This window comes from Corylus avellana, chromosome 1 (assembly GCF_965113065.1).
Source record: "Corylus avellana chromosome 1, dhCorAvel1.hap1.2, whole genome shotgun sequence".
Lineage (NCBI taxonomy): Eukaryota > Viridiplantae > Streptophyta > Magnoliopsida > Fagales > Betulaceae > Corylus > Corylus avellana.
In genome coordinates this window covers 8,757,550-8,773,996 of record NC_142490.1, presented here as the reverse complement: position 1 = coordinate 8,773,996, position 16,447 = coordinate 8,757,550, and the positions used below count along the sequence as shown (strand labels likewise).

General features: G+C 35.6%; 2 protein-coding genes across 3 annotated transcripts; both read left to right on the top strand.

Annotated features, from left to right (window-relative positions):
- The first annotated feature begins 28 nt into the window (after positions 1-28).
- Positions 29-6,096, top strand: RGP5 (Alpha-1,4-glucan-protein synthase family protein). 2 transcript variants are annotated; one of them, XM_059581756.2, is made up of 3 exons: positions 29-368; positions 4,503-4,632; positions 4,866-6,096. In XM_059581756.2, the coding sequence occupies exons 1-3, from the start codon at positions 255-257 to the stop codon at positions 5,897-5,899; spliced, it is 1,278 nt and encodes a 425-aa protein (XP_059437739.2). In that variant the 5' UTR covers positions 29-254; the 3' UTR covers positions 5,900-6,096. The 2 variants fall into 2 exon arrangements, with proteins under 2 accessions (XP_059437739.2, XP_088374372.1); XM_088518246.1 differs by lacking the exon at positions 4,866-6,096 and adding an exon at positions 4,718-4,859.
- Positions 6,097-12,077: 5,981 nt separating this feature from the next.
- On the top strand, positions 12,078-13,533 carry LOC132169024 (Late embryogenesis abundant protein (LEA) family protein). Its single transcript, XM_059580113.2, has 3 exons — positions 12,078-12,203; positions 12,844-12,942; positions 13,318-13,533. Exons 1-3 carry the CDS (start codon positions 12,081-12,083, stop codon positions 13,531-13,533), a joined length of 438 nt encoding a protein of 145 aa, XP_059436096.2. The 5' UTR covers positions 12,078-12,080.
- The last annotated feature ends 2,914 nt before the right edge of the window (positions 13,534-16,447 follow it).

Below are 16,447 nucleotides of genomic sequence, written 5' to 3'. Positions count from 1 at the left end.
ATACAATTCTCACAAAATAATCGTCTCGTACGCGTGCGACCAGTCATACACGTGCAAACAAAGAGGGTGCTTGGTCCCGTGTTGACGGTGAAAACGCAGCGCCATAAGGATCTGCGGTTCCGCAATCTCCGCCCGAAAAGTGTCGGTCCAATTATCTCTCTCTGATTGTTTCCACATGCTGGAGAGAGAAAGGGGGAGAGAGAGTTCTTTGGGATAGAGCATCGATGTTATATAACAAATGTGCGAGTGAATGAATGAGAACCCCGCCATCGCTGCTTTCTCTCACAATTGACTTAGCCCTTCACAACCTATCTAACATCTCCGATCTCTCTCCTGTCCCGGATCACATCCTCCTCGACCTCTTCCTGGTACTCTCTCTATGTCTCACCGTTTCTTCTTCGATTGTGTTAATAATTTGTGGCATACTGGCATGATTTTGGGTTGGTAATTTCTTGTGTTGTTGTTGTTGTTGTTTTTTTTTTTGCTGTAATGTGTGCACTGCTATCGCCTATCGGAGGCAAGACATGGGTTGGCTTCTGTTTTTCCGTTCTTTATCGTAAACATCCGAGCAAGGGATAACCATTCGATTCCCTCTTCATTCATCATTTCCTTTCCATTTATGAGTTTTGTTTGATTTTTAGTTGGGTTGAGGCATAGAGTCTAATGGGTTATTGTTGAACGTCTGAACCATATAAATTCTCATTTCCAAGTTTCTAGTGCGTGAGATGTTCAAATCAAACTACTCTCGCCATTCTCTCGAGCAGTTATATGCTTGTGGTTGGTGATTTTAACTTAAAAATGGCCTTCAATAGACATCAACACTACGACAACACCCATAGACGGTTAAACGTTTTGGTAGAGCTTTGATGCCTTGTTAGGTTGTTGAAGTTTCTGACATCTATGATTCACGGGAAGGCAACTATTTTTTTTTAGTAAGTAAATCAATTCCAGCGCCAAGGGGTGCACAGGAAGTATACAAGATAAAAGCAAGTTGAAAAAAACTGCAAAACTAGAAAAAAGCAAGCTCTGATGTGCGGCATTTCTTGGGAATGACACCTTTTGTACTTTAATGTATTATCTGACTCTATGAGTACGCTCATTTCAGTATAAATTAAATGTCATATTTTTGGGTTCTTAATTGTACAGTGTTTTTGAGGTGTGAAAGTGCTTTATCGTGAAGGGCAAGCTTTATTTGCTAAGATATCAAATGGTGTTCTTAGGAATTTCAGAATCTTATCGTGAAAATGGGATAGAGGTGTTATTGAAATTTATTGAGATGTTATCTTCTTATCAAACATACGTAAGATGCTGAAAGTGTGACTGATGAAATAAAAACTATGAAGTTTTAGGGTTCCGGGTCTGTTTAATTTTAATCTGGATTTTGTGGGACCATAAGTGGTTTGGTGGGTATGTATACAAATGGGTTAGAGCAAAGCCGTATGGATATCATATTGGAAGCATTTTATATATTAATGAGTTTGTTATATAACTATATATTCATACATTCGTACGTATGTGTTATTTCTGGACAGTCACTTTATGTTTTGAAGCTATTTCAGAGTTGAATATTAACTTTTAAAAATTAGAGTTAGTTCCTGGGTCTTTCGGGGTGGGGGTGTGGAAAAACATTAGAGATTTGAGATGGGAGATAACTCTAAGATCATGTTTTGGGATGATTTGTTATGTGGAGGCCAACCCTTGAAGGAGGTTTCGGTGGAAAATGTGCAGTTTATTAATGACACTCTTCAGTGGAATATTACTTTTTCTAGACCAGTGCATGATCGGGAGGTAGAGTTGGTCTCTTCGTTTCTTAATTTCTTGTACTTTCTTAGGTTGAGATGAGGTGGTGAGGTTAAAATCGGTTGGATCCCTTCCAAAAGGCGGACACTTGAGGTCAAATTTGTTTAACATTCGCTTCCCCCTCCCCCCCCAACCCACACACACATTGGGGACTCCACTTTTTCCTGGAAGAGAATTTGGAGAAAGAGGAGTGCTACACATATTTCCAAGTGCTCACTCTTTGACATGGCATTGAAAGTCACCACTGGATGAAATAACAAATGAACGTACGTGTAGCATCTAATGATGATTTTCACTGCCACGTCAGAGAGTGAGCACTTGGGAGAAATGTATTGGAGAAATAAGGATCCTTTACTAGTGGCATTTTTTTTTATGCGAGGACGGCAGCGTTAGAAAAGATTTTAACTTTGGACAACCTAAGAAAGAGACGCATTATACTGATGGATTGGTGCTGCCTGTACAAGAAGAGCGGGGGAGACCATAGATCATTTTCTTCTTCATTATGAAGTGTGAAGTGGGTAGTGACCTGTTGGTTTCAATCTTCTGTCTTTATGCCTCAAACGGTGGTAGAATTGTTGGCTTGATAAAAGGTTTGTTGGGAAGCTATTGTAGATTAGAATCTTGGAGGTTTGCTCCGTCGTGCTTAATGTAGTGCATTTGGAGAGCAGAATGTTCTGAACTTCGAAGATTGTGAGAGAACGGTGTTAGAGTTAAAAGCTTTTATGTTCAAATCTCTCTATATTTGGATGGCGGCTTGCAACAATTCTTGTTTTTTTAATTTTTCAGAATTTTCTGGATTTGTGTTCTTCCTCTCTGTAATTGGGGGTTTCTCTTGTGTACTTTGTATACTTGGGTTGTTCCGCTTTGCGCTTTCTAATGGGATTGATTTACTTTAAAAAGGAAAAAAGAAAAAGAGAGATTCAAGGCATTTTAACCTCTTCAATGGCTGCTTTGATCTGGTGATACCCTCTTAAAAATGATTGTATGATGATGGGGGTGAGGTTCTGATTAGGAGTTGAATAAAAAATGATCATAATCATGATCATAATCAGGATTGCTATTGGGGATAAGTTTCTCTCAAGGGGCTGATCAGATTAAATTAGAATCTGGATTTGCTGCAAGTTAATAGCTCATGTCAGGTTTGGAATTGTCAATCCCAGATTTGTTTTTATTTGTGTTTGATCATGCAAATATTAACCTTCGGTTCAGCGTTTGATTATGCAAATTAAAAGATTATAAGTATCCCTTCATTTGTTGCTGTAACAGGAAGTCCTGTATCCATGCCCTACGCCAGGCATGTGGATGCTTTTAGTTTATATTATCAGCGTATAGTTCTATTCTAGTTAAGTCTGCATCCAGTTTGGTTTCCTCTTGTCTAGTGATGTTGGTGTTTACTTTGGCCAATTTTTTGATCATCTTTTATCTGGTCATTATTTTGTTTGTGCTTTGTTGTTGATTAATTGGAACCTAATTCAACCATAATTTGGTTAGAATCATCTACTTCATCTGTAATTTGAATCTCCATATTTGGGGTGACTTCAAACTCAAAAGAAATTATTGAAGGTTGTTCCACCAAATTGTATTGTAAAACAGCAATTTTAATTTTTAACCAAAGAGTAGGGACTGGTGTGTGGTGGAACCTGTGGAAATATAGGTAAATGGGGTTCTTGCATAGTGGACCAGTGGTGGACCAAAGGCATTTTCCCATGGAGGTGGGTCTTGTGTATGATTCGTGCTGTTAATCACAAATTTTAGGCTGAATCATTTGAGTCTATTGGAGGCTACTGTACCCAGTCGCTTGGCAAGGTCATTATTTAAACCAAACAGAAGGCAACAGATAATTAAAACAGTTGTTGATAAGGCGAATAATTGAAACATAAGTTATTCATGAAAACAAGCTTTTTTTTTTTTTTTTTTTTTTTTTTTCTTTTTCTGTTTGTATATAAGGTGAGGTTAGATCAGTTTTCAGAGAATTAGGTGAAAGCAGATGAGTTGGGAAATCACAAATTGATAATGCAAATTAACTTTTTTGGCTTGTTTTATTCAAAGTAGATAGGTTTGGCTACAGTTTTGGCTTTGGTTAGATGAAAGAATCTTATGGGAATTCGGGTTGAACCTATATGCTTCACTTTTCTATTTTGATTTTCTCTTTCTCAAGTATAAACTTTCTTCTTCTGTTGTAATGTCTAAGTATTTTTGTCATGGAGTGATAATTGAATTCTGATTTTTGTTATGTCAACAGGATTTGTTTGCTACTACTCACTAGAGTCCCTACTGTTAAGGTTTTGTGATACGCCAGCACCAGATTTATGGAACTTTTCCTGTCTCTTAGCTTATTCTATCCGTCCACCTTTTTCTGTTTCCTGTTGAAGTTACGATAAACCTAATTTGCTTCTCTTCTGCCTGCCAATGGTCATTGACTAGCTTTAAGACCAATGTGTTAGTATGTTTTTGCACAATTAAGGGTTTAGTTTTCCTCATTTGTCTGGCGGTTGATTTGTCATTTGGTGAAACTTTAGTGCTAGTATGGTTTGTGGTTTCTCCTGTGATTTGAATATATTGAACTTCTGCATTTTGCTGCTATACCATGATTATTTTGTACCTCTGCAGTACTATGCATGGCCCTCTCCCATTTGTTTCTGAACTTGTTTTGGGTGATTGTCAACATTCTTAGAGCAATATTTACTATTTGTGATGGGCAGAGAACGTTGCGAGCTGGTAAACTAACGGAAAAGGTTTTGAAGCTATTCATGGCAACTGGTAAAGATGAAGTGCTTTCACTAATTGAGGCACTCAATATCCAGCATATTGTCATCCCTGTACTTCCTACCAGTAAGTCATATCTTAACATTTCGGTCCTCCTGTCCTTTCGTTGAATTTGGAACTTAGAGCAGTTCTATTCTGATCTTCTTGGCAGGATGTTCTGAAAAGTTCTAAGCGAGTTTTTATAAACTGTGTGAGCACACCTAAAAGCTTTTAAAGTCCAAACATCAGCTGTTTTAAGGAAGCCAAAAAGGTATTGGTTTTGAATTATTCTTTTGATAACGCTTAGAAGATGTCTCAAGCAAATATCAAGGACGCTGAGGTTGACATTGTGATTGGGGCACTCCACTCTGACCTGACGGCATTTTTGAACGAGTGGAAACCTGTGTTTTCGCGATTCCATCTGATAATTGTAAAAGACCCTGATCTCTTGGAGGAACTCCAAATACCAGAAGGCTTTAACCTTGATGTTTACACTAAGTCTGACATAGATCAAGTTGCGGGTTCTTCCACTTCCATTCTCTTCTCTGGTTACTCATGCAGGTATTTTGGTTATCTTATATCCCGGAAGAAATACATCATTTCAGTTGACGATGATTGCATTCCAGCTAGGGATGCCAACGGCGTTCTAGTAGATATTGTGGCCCAGCATATTGCCAACCTCGCAACTCCAGCCACCCCTTTCTTTTTCAATACACTCTATGATCCTTACCGTAAGGGCGCAGACTTTGTTCGTGGTTATCCCTTTAGCATGCGGAGTGGGGTTGAATGTGGTCTGTCATGTGGACTGTGGCTCAATCTAGCAGACTATGACGCACCGACACAAGCGCTCAAGCCAGAACAAAAGAATTCTCGATATGTGGACGCTGTTCTGACTGTGCCGGCAGGGGCTCTGATGCCTGTAAGCGGAATCAATATGGCTTTTAATCGTGAGCTGGTGGGGCCTGCATTGCTCCCAGCTTTGAGGTTAGCAGGGGAAGGGAAGTTGAGGTGGGAAACAGTGGAAGATATATGGTCTGGAATGTGTGTCAAGGTTATATGTGATCACCTTGGTCTTGGTGTGAAAAGTGGACTACCTTATGTGTGGAGGAAAGAAAGGGGTAATGCCATAGAGAGCTTGAAAAAGGAGTGGGAAGGGGTGAAGCTGATGGAGGAAGTGGTCCCTTTCTTTCAGTCAATTCAATTGCAGCGATCTGCAACTACAGCCGAGGATTGCGTGGTTGAGATGGCAAAAACTGTGAAGGAGCAGCTGGGACAGACGGATCCGATGTTTGCTCGTGCTGCTGAAGCCATGGTGGAGTGGGTCAAGCTTTGGAAGGCTGTCCAATCCAGCTAAATGCCCCCTGGAGTTTAGGAGGTAGCAATGGAAAATGGAGATTTTCCTACGTTTCCCTTGTTTACCAGCTCACTGCTGAGATCTACGTTATTTGGGGCAGGACTAATTTATGTACTTTTCATTGTTTGAAAGACTTATGGTTGTTTGTATGAAACAGTGAAATTGCTTTAATATTTTCATACATTTTGTTATTGCCTTGGGCCTTGGCCATTCATTGTTAGAAAAGTGAATGCAAAATTTACTACTCCTACTAAGCTTAGTATGAGATGATGCATTATGCTAAAAATTCAGGTTTGGCATAATGCATGCAAATATCTGAACTAGTAGTCAGCTTGGTTTTTGATTTAAAACCTAAAAACAAATCTGGATTCTTTTGTGTGACAATGACTCTTTAGGGCTTCACTCCCAAATTGACAGCCGTTTGCGAGTTGGCCTCCCAATGTTCAAAAGGTATTAAAGTAGCCTCACAAAATTCTAAAATGTTTCAAACTAGTCACTTCATTAGTCAACTCCGTTAAGTTGGATGGAAAACGCGTCACGTGCCGTGCATGTGCTTTTTTGGGACTTGGAAGTTACTAAAATACCCTTCACTAGAAAGAGAAAATTGCTCCCCCCTAAAGCGACGTCGTTTGGCTTAGGTTATTATACAATAGCCAAAACAATGTCGTTTTGGCTATTGTATAATAACCTAGGCCAAACACCACACAAGACAAGGTCTTCTTTTCCACGCCGTGCCTTTGCTGTCATTCTTCTCCTCTCATGCCTCACAGCATGTACAACAGGCCATAAACGAGGTCGTCCACTGAAGGATTCGGCCATTGAAGGTAACCCACTAAAATTATTTGAGATTTCGGTATTGTTTAGGGTTTGTTTGTGGCATTCTTTAGGGTTTCTTTTTTTTTTTAATTATTTTATTATTATTATTATTATTATTTTTATTTTTGTAAAATTTTATTGAGTTTATGTTGAGAAATCTCAAACCCATCTCTTTCCTTGCAGCTCGTCAATGATGGAGAAGATTGCAAGTGACTTTGCTGATGATGATGTGAGGGCCTGTGAACTGTCGGTGGGGAGTTCATTGGTAAAGTCTATCACTAGCAGTCTTCCACGTACTAAATGCCTATGCGGAATTGAATCACCGGTGATGACTTCACGTATGAAGGAAAATCTTGGTAGAAGATTTATTGGATGCAGTAAATACAAGGTTCAAATTTTTTTTTTTTTGAAAAATTAGGGGTTTCAAAATGAAGTTTTGCAAATTTAGGGATTTAAAAATTAGGGGTTTTATGAAAGCAAATTTTTTTGATGTTCATATAAACTGGTGTTTGCTATGTATTTATTATTCCTTTGTCAACATATGAAAAAAAAAAAAAAACTTTGTTTATGGATGACAAACAAATATATGATTCGAAAATTATTCTTTCGTAATCCTATTGTTGAAAGTGAAAGGTAATATATCATGGCGTTCAAGCACAAAAACTTGTAGTGCAATTAATGGCCCCCCATTTAGGACTTCCGGATACTATAAACATTTGTATGAATGAAAAAACAGTAGGATTACTAGTTGTAGACTTGTAATGATACCTCCATGGACAATTTGTGTACTAAAATTTTGCTTTTAACCAGCATTCAACCATATGAACAATTTGTAGGATCACTGATATGAACAATTTGTAGGATCACTGAAATTAACTAAGGATAATCAGGTTTATACCTCAGCATCCAGACCAAAAGAATTCAATATACTATTTTCTGTTGTTAGCTTCCATTTAACACCAATGTTGTAGTCTTGTAGAACCCAATGCTATGCTTCTTCATCATTTGTGATCTTTTAGCACAACCATATTTAGGACCCCAACTATTGGGGATTGGCTTCTGCAGAGAAGCATGAATCCTTAAAAAGGTTGAGTTGGATAACCAACTTTCAAAACTCATGTCAACCGTTTATAAAATGATGCTGTTTCCTGAATGCAGGAGACAGCTTGCAATGATGCTTTGGCTGAGAGCAGTTGTTAATACTTGGTAGGTTAAGAAGCCTACCCTATTGATGACTTGGTTTAAACTCAAAGAGGAAAGAAGTAATCCTCATTTCTTTCTAGTGTAGGAAAAGTATGAGGCAGCCTTTGGTAATCTTCATTCCCTTGGCTGTCTTCAATTGAAAGCCAATGGGAGAATGATACACTAGAAATCGAGGGATAAAACCATAACAATGAGTGATTTGATCTAGAGAGGAAGAAGAATAAAGAATATAAAGTTCTTGATAGAGTTTATCTATTAATCATCATACCCTGCTTGTTCTCCTCTACTTCTTGCCAAGAGTTGCACTTTTTATTATTGGGAACTACATGGTCATGTAGTTTTAATAATCATTAAGCGGGAGTTTAAATTCACATGTGAGGAAGAGTGCTAAAATATTAGTCGGAAACATCACTTACCCCCCAATTAGAACACCTTTTGCAATGTTCTGCCTAGAGTTCACAAATTTGGAACGTGAGTGTCTAATGTATCATGCATCAACCACTTTCAAACACCATCTACTGTTAGGATTTTTCATTAACTCAAACAGCTAACAAATAAAGTATTCTTTATACCCTGTAAATGTTTTTATTAAAATACACATATACCCTTAATTTTGTTGGATTTTGAGGGTTGCAAAGAGAAACGAGGGTTCCAAGTAAAGTTATGAGGATTCCAATAGTTGCAGATCATAGTTTTAGATCATATTAAATCCTTTAGCGTTCATAATTATTTCGTAGTACATACTACACACTTTGCAAGACAACCAAATCTTTCTAGAGAAATGCTTATTTGTATTTTGGCGTCTATCACACGTACATTTTTCTTGAGTTGATATGCTCCATCTACCCTTAATTAAAAAGAAAAAAAACATGAATGGTAGACGAAGCATGCCAATGCAACGGCGATATACGCGAGATGGAAGTCAAAATGAAAAGAGATGTTTACTTAATTTCCAAAGACATTTTTTTTTTTAATTTTTTAATTTTTTTTTATAAATTTTTGAGGAAATGTTTTCTTTCATTCTCTTGCACATCTCTTGCCCTCTTTGTACAAGAGATGTGCAAATTCATTATTGAATTTATGAGACCTACATGTGCGCTTCACAAATTCAATAGTAAATTTGCAAAAGAGATAGACAAGAGATGTGCAAGAGAATGACACAGAACACATCTCTTTATTTTTGGAGAAAAGTTTGTTTTCATTTTCTTGAACATCTCTTGTCCATATCTGTACAAGAGATGTGCAAATTCACCATTGAATTTATATGACTTATATGTGGGTTTTATAGATTCAATGGTAGAGTTTCAAAAGAGATAGACAACATATGTGTAAGAGAATGACACTAACCACATCTCTTTATCGTTGTAAATTATAATCATGATCTATATATCAAAATTTCAGTATAACAATATATCACTTTTTTTACCATAAGGAGACAATTATAAGCCATCCTATTTGTCAATCAAAGGCCAGGAGGTAGGGATGAGAAATATCACCTTATCTGTTATATCAAACCCTCAAATAAGAATAACAAAAAAAATTTAATCCGTTTCACATGTAATAATAAAATCAGTGCCTCAAGGATAAAGAGGTAGAGAATTAAATGACAGTGTCATTGACATTAATTCTGCTATGAAATATTTCATAGAGGAATCAAAAATCAATATTAAGTCAAATGGATTAATTATTTTAATAAAAAATATAAACTAGAGTGCAATTAAGAATTTTTAGTGGAATCAATTGTAATTAAATAGTGATTTGAGAAAATAAGGACTATTTGGAGCTAGTTTTTTTTTTTTTTTTTTTTTTTTAAGGTTCCTTATCGAGCTGATATAATTTAACAAAGTTATGCTTTTTATTTATTGGGCTACTTGTTTTAATTTATTAAAACATGGACTAGAGACAAACATGGACTACAGAGAGACTGAGCTTGGAACAAAATCCACGCCCAAGGGGCATGTAGTAAATACATGGGCTAGGGAAAAATTTCTTGACCCTATGTGTCACTTATCAATGAGGTGGAGTCTAGTGCTTTACAAGCCCTAGCCATCAACCCCCTTAGTAGTCCTTCTTGGACTAGGTTTTCTACTACTTATACCACATGATTAGATCTCCCACCTCTCATAGGATTTCAAGCATATAACTAGCTAGTGCAAAAACACACGACCTCTATAGTTCTTTACTATTTACTAAGAACTAATATTCTTAAGTTAACTTTTGAGAATAAGTTAAAGTTTTGAAGAGCAAGGAAAGAGACCACACTCCATTGGCTATTGTCAATCATTGGTGAGAAGATATGAAGGTTTCATAATCTCTGAGACAATATGTGTTCTTGGAGGAGCAATGAGCAAGTTTTTGCCCAAAAGCCAACGAGTGGTCGTTTTTTCAAGTAAGTAATTTATGTTTGACAATTTAATCTTAAATAGCATAGTTTTTTTACATGTCTATAAAGTTTGATCTTGGTTGGGGATTTTTTATTGTTAACTACGCAATTATATTTTTGCCATTGTATTTCCAATAAAGGCTCAAAATTAAAGCTTAATACACATGGTTAAGATAGTACCTAAGCCATATGGGATACTTAAGATTGTAATATATCACTACGCTCTGCAGCTAACGTCCACAACGGCACACTCTATTAAAAATGACCTGAATGTAGACATTTCTTTCTTGGCGGCTCTACTCACCTATCAATATTCATTTTAGTTTAGCCTATAAGTCACTTTCTCTGTGACTCGACTACAAAACAACAACCCCTTCTCATACTCAACGAGCTATGTTCGATCCTATATTTGACGTGACTCTAATACCAAATAACATATACTCCATTAAAGGTGAAACTAAAACTTAAAATAATTAACTTTAAACATATACCTAATACAAAACACTTTTCCTTTCTTTCTTCTTCTTTTTTTTTAATTTTATTTTTTATTTTTTAATTTATTTTTTATTTTTTATTATAAAAAAAAAAACCTAATAGAAATGTTGTAAGAGAAAATATTCACCAAGCTCAGATCCTATATATATATATATATATATATATATATATATATATATAAGTTGCTAAATTAATATCTACAATTTAAAACAGAATAAACCCAGAACCCCAACAAAGTTGTATATCATCACAGAGTTGCTTCATCAATCACTTTAGAGTTGCCTCATCAGTCACTTTAGTCATAAATCTCAATATATACCCAGTACTAGCTATTTACTTCATATAACACATAATTAAGAAACAAACAAACCCAAAAATGAACTCCAATTCACAAACCAGAAGCAGAAACTGCAAAAATTGAAGCATTTGAATTGAAATAAGCATGCATGCATATGTGGCGACAAAAATAGGGTTTCCAAACATACCAATAATCCATGTTTGGATAAGTAAAACTAGAAAAATGCAGCAGATAGTTAATTAATTAACTTCTAGGTTTAATTTCACAGATTCTAGCTACATGCATGTTCAATAACCTATTATTATATAATAAATTAATTTTCGTATTTCAGTGTATACTTAGACCTCATTTATTGAAAAGTACTGATGCCACCAAATTCGTGCTATTTTGATTGCACCATGGTTACAGTTATTTTAAGGACGTAATTAGATTAATTGAATATTGTTTAAGTTAGAAATATAAGGATCTATATTAAACTTATTCTAAATTATGGATTGAGATTCCCTCCAATTGGGGAGAAATTGGAGATTCTTCAATTGTTAATCGCAGCCCTTCATTTTAAATCCAATAGTTTATAAAATACCAGCTGATTTTGTATAACGAGGTATTAAATGCTAGCTTTTGTTTTACTGAGTTTAAATGATTTTATAGACCATTAGATTTAAAATGAAAGGTTACGATTAACAATTAAAAAATTTATAATTTCCCCCCAATTATAGGGGATCCGGATCCCTAAATTATAGGGCGGTAAAATGTACTTTTCAGCCTTTAAATAAATAAATTATATCTGACTACATGGTTTAACACATGATCATATGAGCCAAAAGCTGTAACTGTCCTGAAATACTGGGTCTTATTGACTCATAAGGATAGTTTTCTAACCAATCATATGCGGGAAGAACTCTCCAAGTGGATTTCTTAACAGTTTAAAAGGCCACTGAAAAGCTGTATACAGCAGCAATCAAACAAGGAAACAAGTGAAAGATATGGCATCCTCAACACTAATTCTCACCTGCCTCCCAAAATTTGGTCTTGCTGGAGCAGCATTTGCCAGGAGAAGCACCTGGAAACCTAGGCATTTTGTTGCTGCTACTCCAAGACCTATTCATGTAATGATTAAGTCATGCTTCATATGCTGTTTTAATTTCTGCTAATTAAATTCCCTTTTTTATTTTTTTATTTTTTTAATATTAATCATTTTTTATGAATTTTGATATCACTTGATGCGTCTAGCTAGTAATTAGTCTGCCTATATATATTTCTTTGTCCAGGGGGTTCGTTTGGCAAACAATTTTGCCCTAGACACTATAGCCGATGTGGTATAAAGTTTTAAATGTTTTATATTAAAAGTGAACAAGTTTTGTTTTGTAGTATTTTTTTATTTGAATAATAATAAAAAGTGAAAAAATGAGAATGTTTTTATGTTGATTCCTTTTTAGAAAAAAGTGGCATGAACAGTGAAAAAAGGGTGAAAGGATTTGCCAAACGGACCCAATTATCTCTCATTAACGTATCAAGGGTTCGCTTGGATTTTTGATTTGAAAATGCATATAGGTAGCATTCGGTAAAATCACAGTTTGGCCTTTAAAATCATTTTTACATTTTTAGATCGCAATTTTTCCAAATGATACATTTTGTATGATTTGATTTAGAATATTTACACTTTCCAAACACACTCTGAATATATTTTATGCTTGCAAGTGATGAATATGAAGATGCATTGTTAACAACGTTTTCAATGTGTCATAGGCAAGTTCACATCAAGAGGCTTCGGCTCCCAGTGATGCAATAAAACAAGGTGCAAATGAAGGCACAGTGAAGGACAAGGCTTTCTCTACTGTAGAACATGTAAAAACATATCCTTAAATATATATATATTCTTAAGGGTTAATACCTTATTTCCCGTGTGGTTTAACTTTTTATTTTTTATTTTTTGTCTCATAGGGTTTACTTTTTATCACATGAGGTACCTCTGGTTCGCCTAAAGACGGAAATAGTGCTTCTGTCTAAAATTTGACGAAATGTCATGTCAGTACTAATAACAAATTGACGGAACGCCATTTGGACGAAATTTAGACAGAGATACCATCTTCGTCTGTAGGCAAAGCAGCAGTACTTCCTGTGATAAAAATTAAACTTTAAGGGGTAAAAAATAAAGAAGTTAAACCATTTAACCCTATTCTTAAATCTTAATTAATTTGTAAGCCAATGATGGAATTGTAGGTGACGCAGAAAACAAAAGATATGGCTGAAAATGTGTCAGCAACGGCCCAAGATGCCACCGAGAAGGCCAAGCAAACGGCACAAGATGCCTGGGGCACCGCCAAAGACACTGCCCAAAAGGCCAAAGACAGTGTGCTGGGTAAGGCTGAACAGTCCAAGGAAAGCATCAAAGAAAATGCAGAGACTGTTAAGAAAAGCATGAACACCAAGAACTGATGATGATGATGATGATTCCTTCTCTTTCTTTTTTTTTTTTCCCAGTTGATTTATCTTGCATAAGAAATAATATGATTTGATTATGATTATCATCTTTCAATCTAGTTATCTAGGTATTTATTGTTCATTTGTTACATGCATGTGCATGCATGGCATGCAATTGAGTAGCTAGCATTCATGTGCTCTTCCATGTACCAGATGTAAAATGAAGTATTTCATCAGTTTCCACCAATGTTTGGTGCAGATCTGATGTGGGCATTCAACATATATTGTATGTGTTTATATATATTACAGTCCCGTACCCTGTAAAAATTAAACAAGAAAGCCATGGGAGTTTAATTGTGGAGTCCTTTATATCACATCATATTTCAATTGGAGGTCTTGTGGAGATACAAATTAACCATTTAATATATCCAGAACGTACATCTGATGGGACATGTTAGATTATTTCAATAAAATAAGTTTGAATAATGCTATACTTACTCCAACTTTTTTATACAATATTTTTTTACAGTTGTTTTTAAAATCACCATTAAATATTTATTGAATTTTGATCAAATTGAGGTTTTAAAAGTCACCTATGTGTGCAGAAAAATTGTGCAAAAAAATAGGAGTAAGTGTAGCATTATTTAACAAGTTTTGCTTTCATTTTCTTAGATTTTCAACTTTCTCTCAATTTGTATACTTCGATCACTTTGTCATATTATACCTTAAAAAGTTAGAAGAATTTTTGGTGCTTAATAAAGGATTATCTTTCACCAAGTCTACATTGGCTTTTAGGTAGACATATGCATGCTTTTGGTGTCACTTCCACACTGGTCATGCCCGAGCGCGTGTCGCATTGGCACTTTAGGTGTACTTTGAATGTGATGCAGCGTGGTGTAGTGGGTTCGCAAAGAAAAACAACAAGTAATTCACGATTCTTTCAAACCAAAATTCTATTAAGAAATTTGAGGCAAAAGGGATAGAAAACCACTCTCCAAGTATTTCCATTAATAAACAATCAAAAGCCTCCTTATTAGATATCTATTGTTAGAGTATATGTGGGCTTGTCCCACATTGCTAATATATGAGAGTCTCTCTCTCTTTAACTTTTATATATTGAGCTATCCTATGTACTGTCAAATCATTCAATAAAAGCAAGATGTAGCCTATAGGGCTTTAGTCTGTGGATGTATATAGGTCATAAATCGAACTACCTTAATCTTGTGTCTCTTTATTTATTATTCCGTTTTATATTTCCGCATTATAAAATTTTACACGGTATCAGAGCGAATAGGTGTGGATGTAAGTCATAGACCGAACCACCTTAATCTTATGTCTCTTTATTTATTATTCTGCTTTATATTTCCGCCTTATGAAATCTTACATCTACAATATGTATTATAATAAATAAAATCCTAAACCTAATAGAATATAGTAATTAGTCGGTTTTAACAAAACTGGGTGCAGCTTGTTTGCAAACTTATGAAAGATGATCACCTTAAATTGATACTTTAAAGTTTAGAGGAATGATTAAAAAGTAATGAAAGATAAAAAGTGATAAGTATATATATATTATTGACAATGACAAGGACATATTGTCGTTTCCTATAAGCTTTTTGAATGAGAACATTTTTGCAGCGATGAAGGTCAATATTGCCATTATTAAAACAGGCTATTCGTTTTCCCCTCTGATCCCCTTTCCCTTCCCTTCCTCTCCCTTTCCTACCTCTTATGAGGCTCCAAATACCTCCTATGAGGTCTTACTTGCCTCATCGGAGGCCTTATTCATCGCCTTTGGCGATTTATCCTGCATCAACAATTCTGTCGTCTCGTCCTCCTCCGTAGATGGTTTAGTCACCGCCTTTTCCATTCGCTCCAAGTCTCAGTTCCGGCTTCTATTTGAAATCTTTGGATTTGATTTTTTCAAAATTAGATCTATCTATTTCATGAAGCTGCAACCTCACACGCACCACCTCACCGAACTCTTGGGCCTCTTCGCTACTTATCGCCGCCAGCTCCATCATCATTCGGCCACCACTCGCTGGAGCGTGTTCAACATGCGCTGAGGCGTGTAGATCCTTCATCCGCCCCTTCAGTCACTGACTCTACTGTTTTGTACTATTTATTTCATTTTTATGTTATTTGCTTGTCGTTTGTTCTCGGCTTTTAGTCTTGTTTTTGTTTCTTTCTTGTCATTTTCTTTGTGTTTAAGAGTCTCTATCACCGTTTGTTCTTGTTTGCCCTTTGAAGTTTGGAGAGGATTGCGGAACTTTTATAGTTTCGTGCTCTTTTCTAGACTTTTTGGTTGTGTCATTTTTGACACACTATATATTACCACCTTAATTGGTGGTCCATTTTCTTGGTCATCATGCCAAGAAATCAAAGGCCTGCGTCATGTACTTGATGCATTGCTTCTTTTTCTTTATTTCTTTTATTTCTTTTATTTTATTTTTTTGTTTATCCGATCTGATACGGTGGTTTTGTGGCTTTTTGTTTGGGTTGCCAAGGCCATTGTTATAGTTTGTAGTTTCTTTCTTATGTACTTAAAAAAAAAAAAAAAAAAAAAAAAAAAATTTGGAGCTATTCGTAAGGTTATATTGTTGTTCTTGCCTTTCAATTGATGATAGGTCAAGCATATATATTACATTGACAACGACATGTCATTTTTGTTGATGCAAATAATAATAAATAAAAACAAAATTACCGACCACCGACATTTATTGCTAAAACATATATATATATATATTTCCCACCATTTTTAATTTGGTATGAACTCTTCGTACCACATTTATTGTCCCTGCAAAAAGTACATCATTTGTCTAGAATATTCACCTATTATAAAAAATAGTTGATCACAACTTGCTTTGGCATAATAGTACATCATTCAAATCCAAGCTGTCATGTCATGAAAGTTAGTGGACGCTCCCCT

Excerpts from the sequence above, each read along its gene's own strand:
- RGP5 (XM_059581756.2), top strand. The coding sequence starts at position 255 with ATGAGAACCCCGCCATCGCTGCTTTCTCTCACAATTGACTTAGCCCTT. Across the intron at positions 369-4,502 it reads TCCTCCTCGACCTCTTCCTG|AGAACGTTGCGAGCTGGTAA; the intron begins GTACTCTCTCTA and ends TGTGATGGGCAG. Across the intron at positions 4,633-4,865 it reads CATCCCTGTACTTCCTACCA|CAAATATCAAGGACGCTGAG; the intron begins GTAAGTCATATC and ends AGATGTCTCAAG.
- LOC132169024 (XM_059580113.2), top strand. The coding sequence starts at position 12,081 with ATGGCATCCTCAACACTAATTCTCACCTGCCTCCCAAAATTTGGTCTT. Across the intron at positions 12,204-12,843 it reads CTACTCCAAGACCTATTCAT|GCAAGTTCACATCAAGAGGC; the intron begins GTAATGATTAAG and ends AATGTGTCATAG. Across the intron at positions 12,943-13,317 it reads CTTTCTCTACTGTAGAACAT|GTGACGCAGAAAACAAAAGA; the intron begins GTAAAAACATAT and ends ATGGAATTGTAG.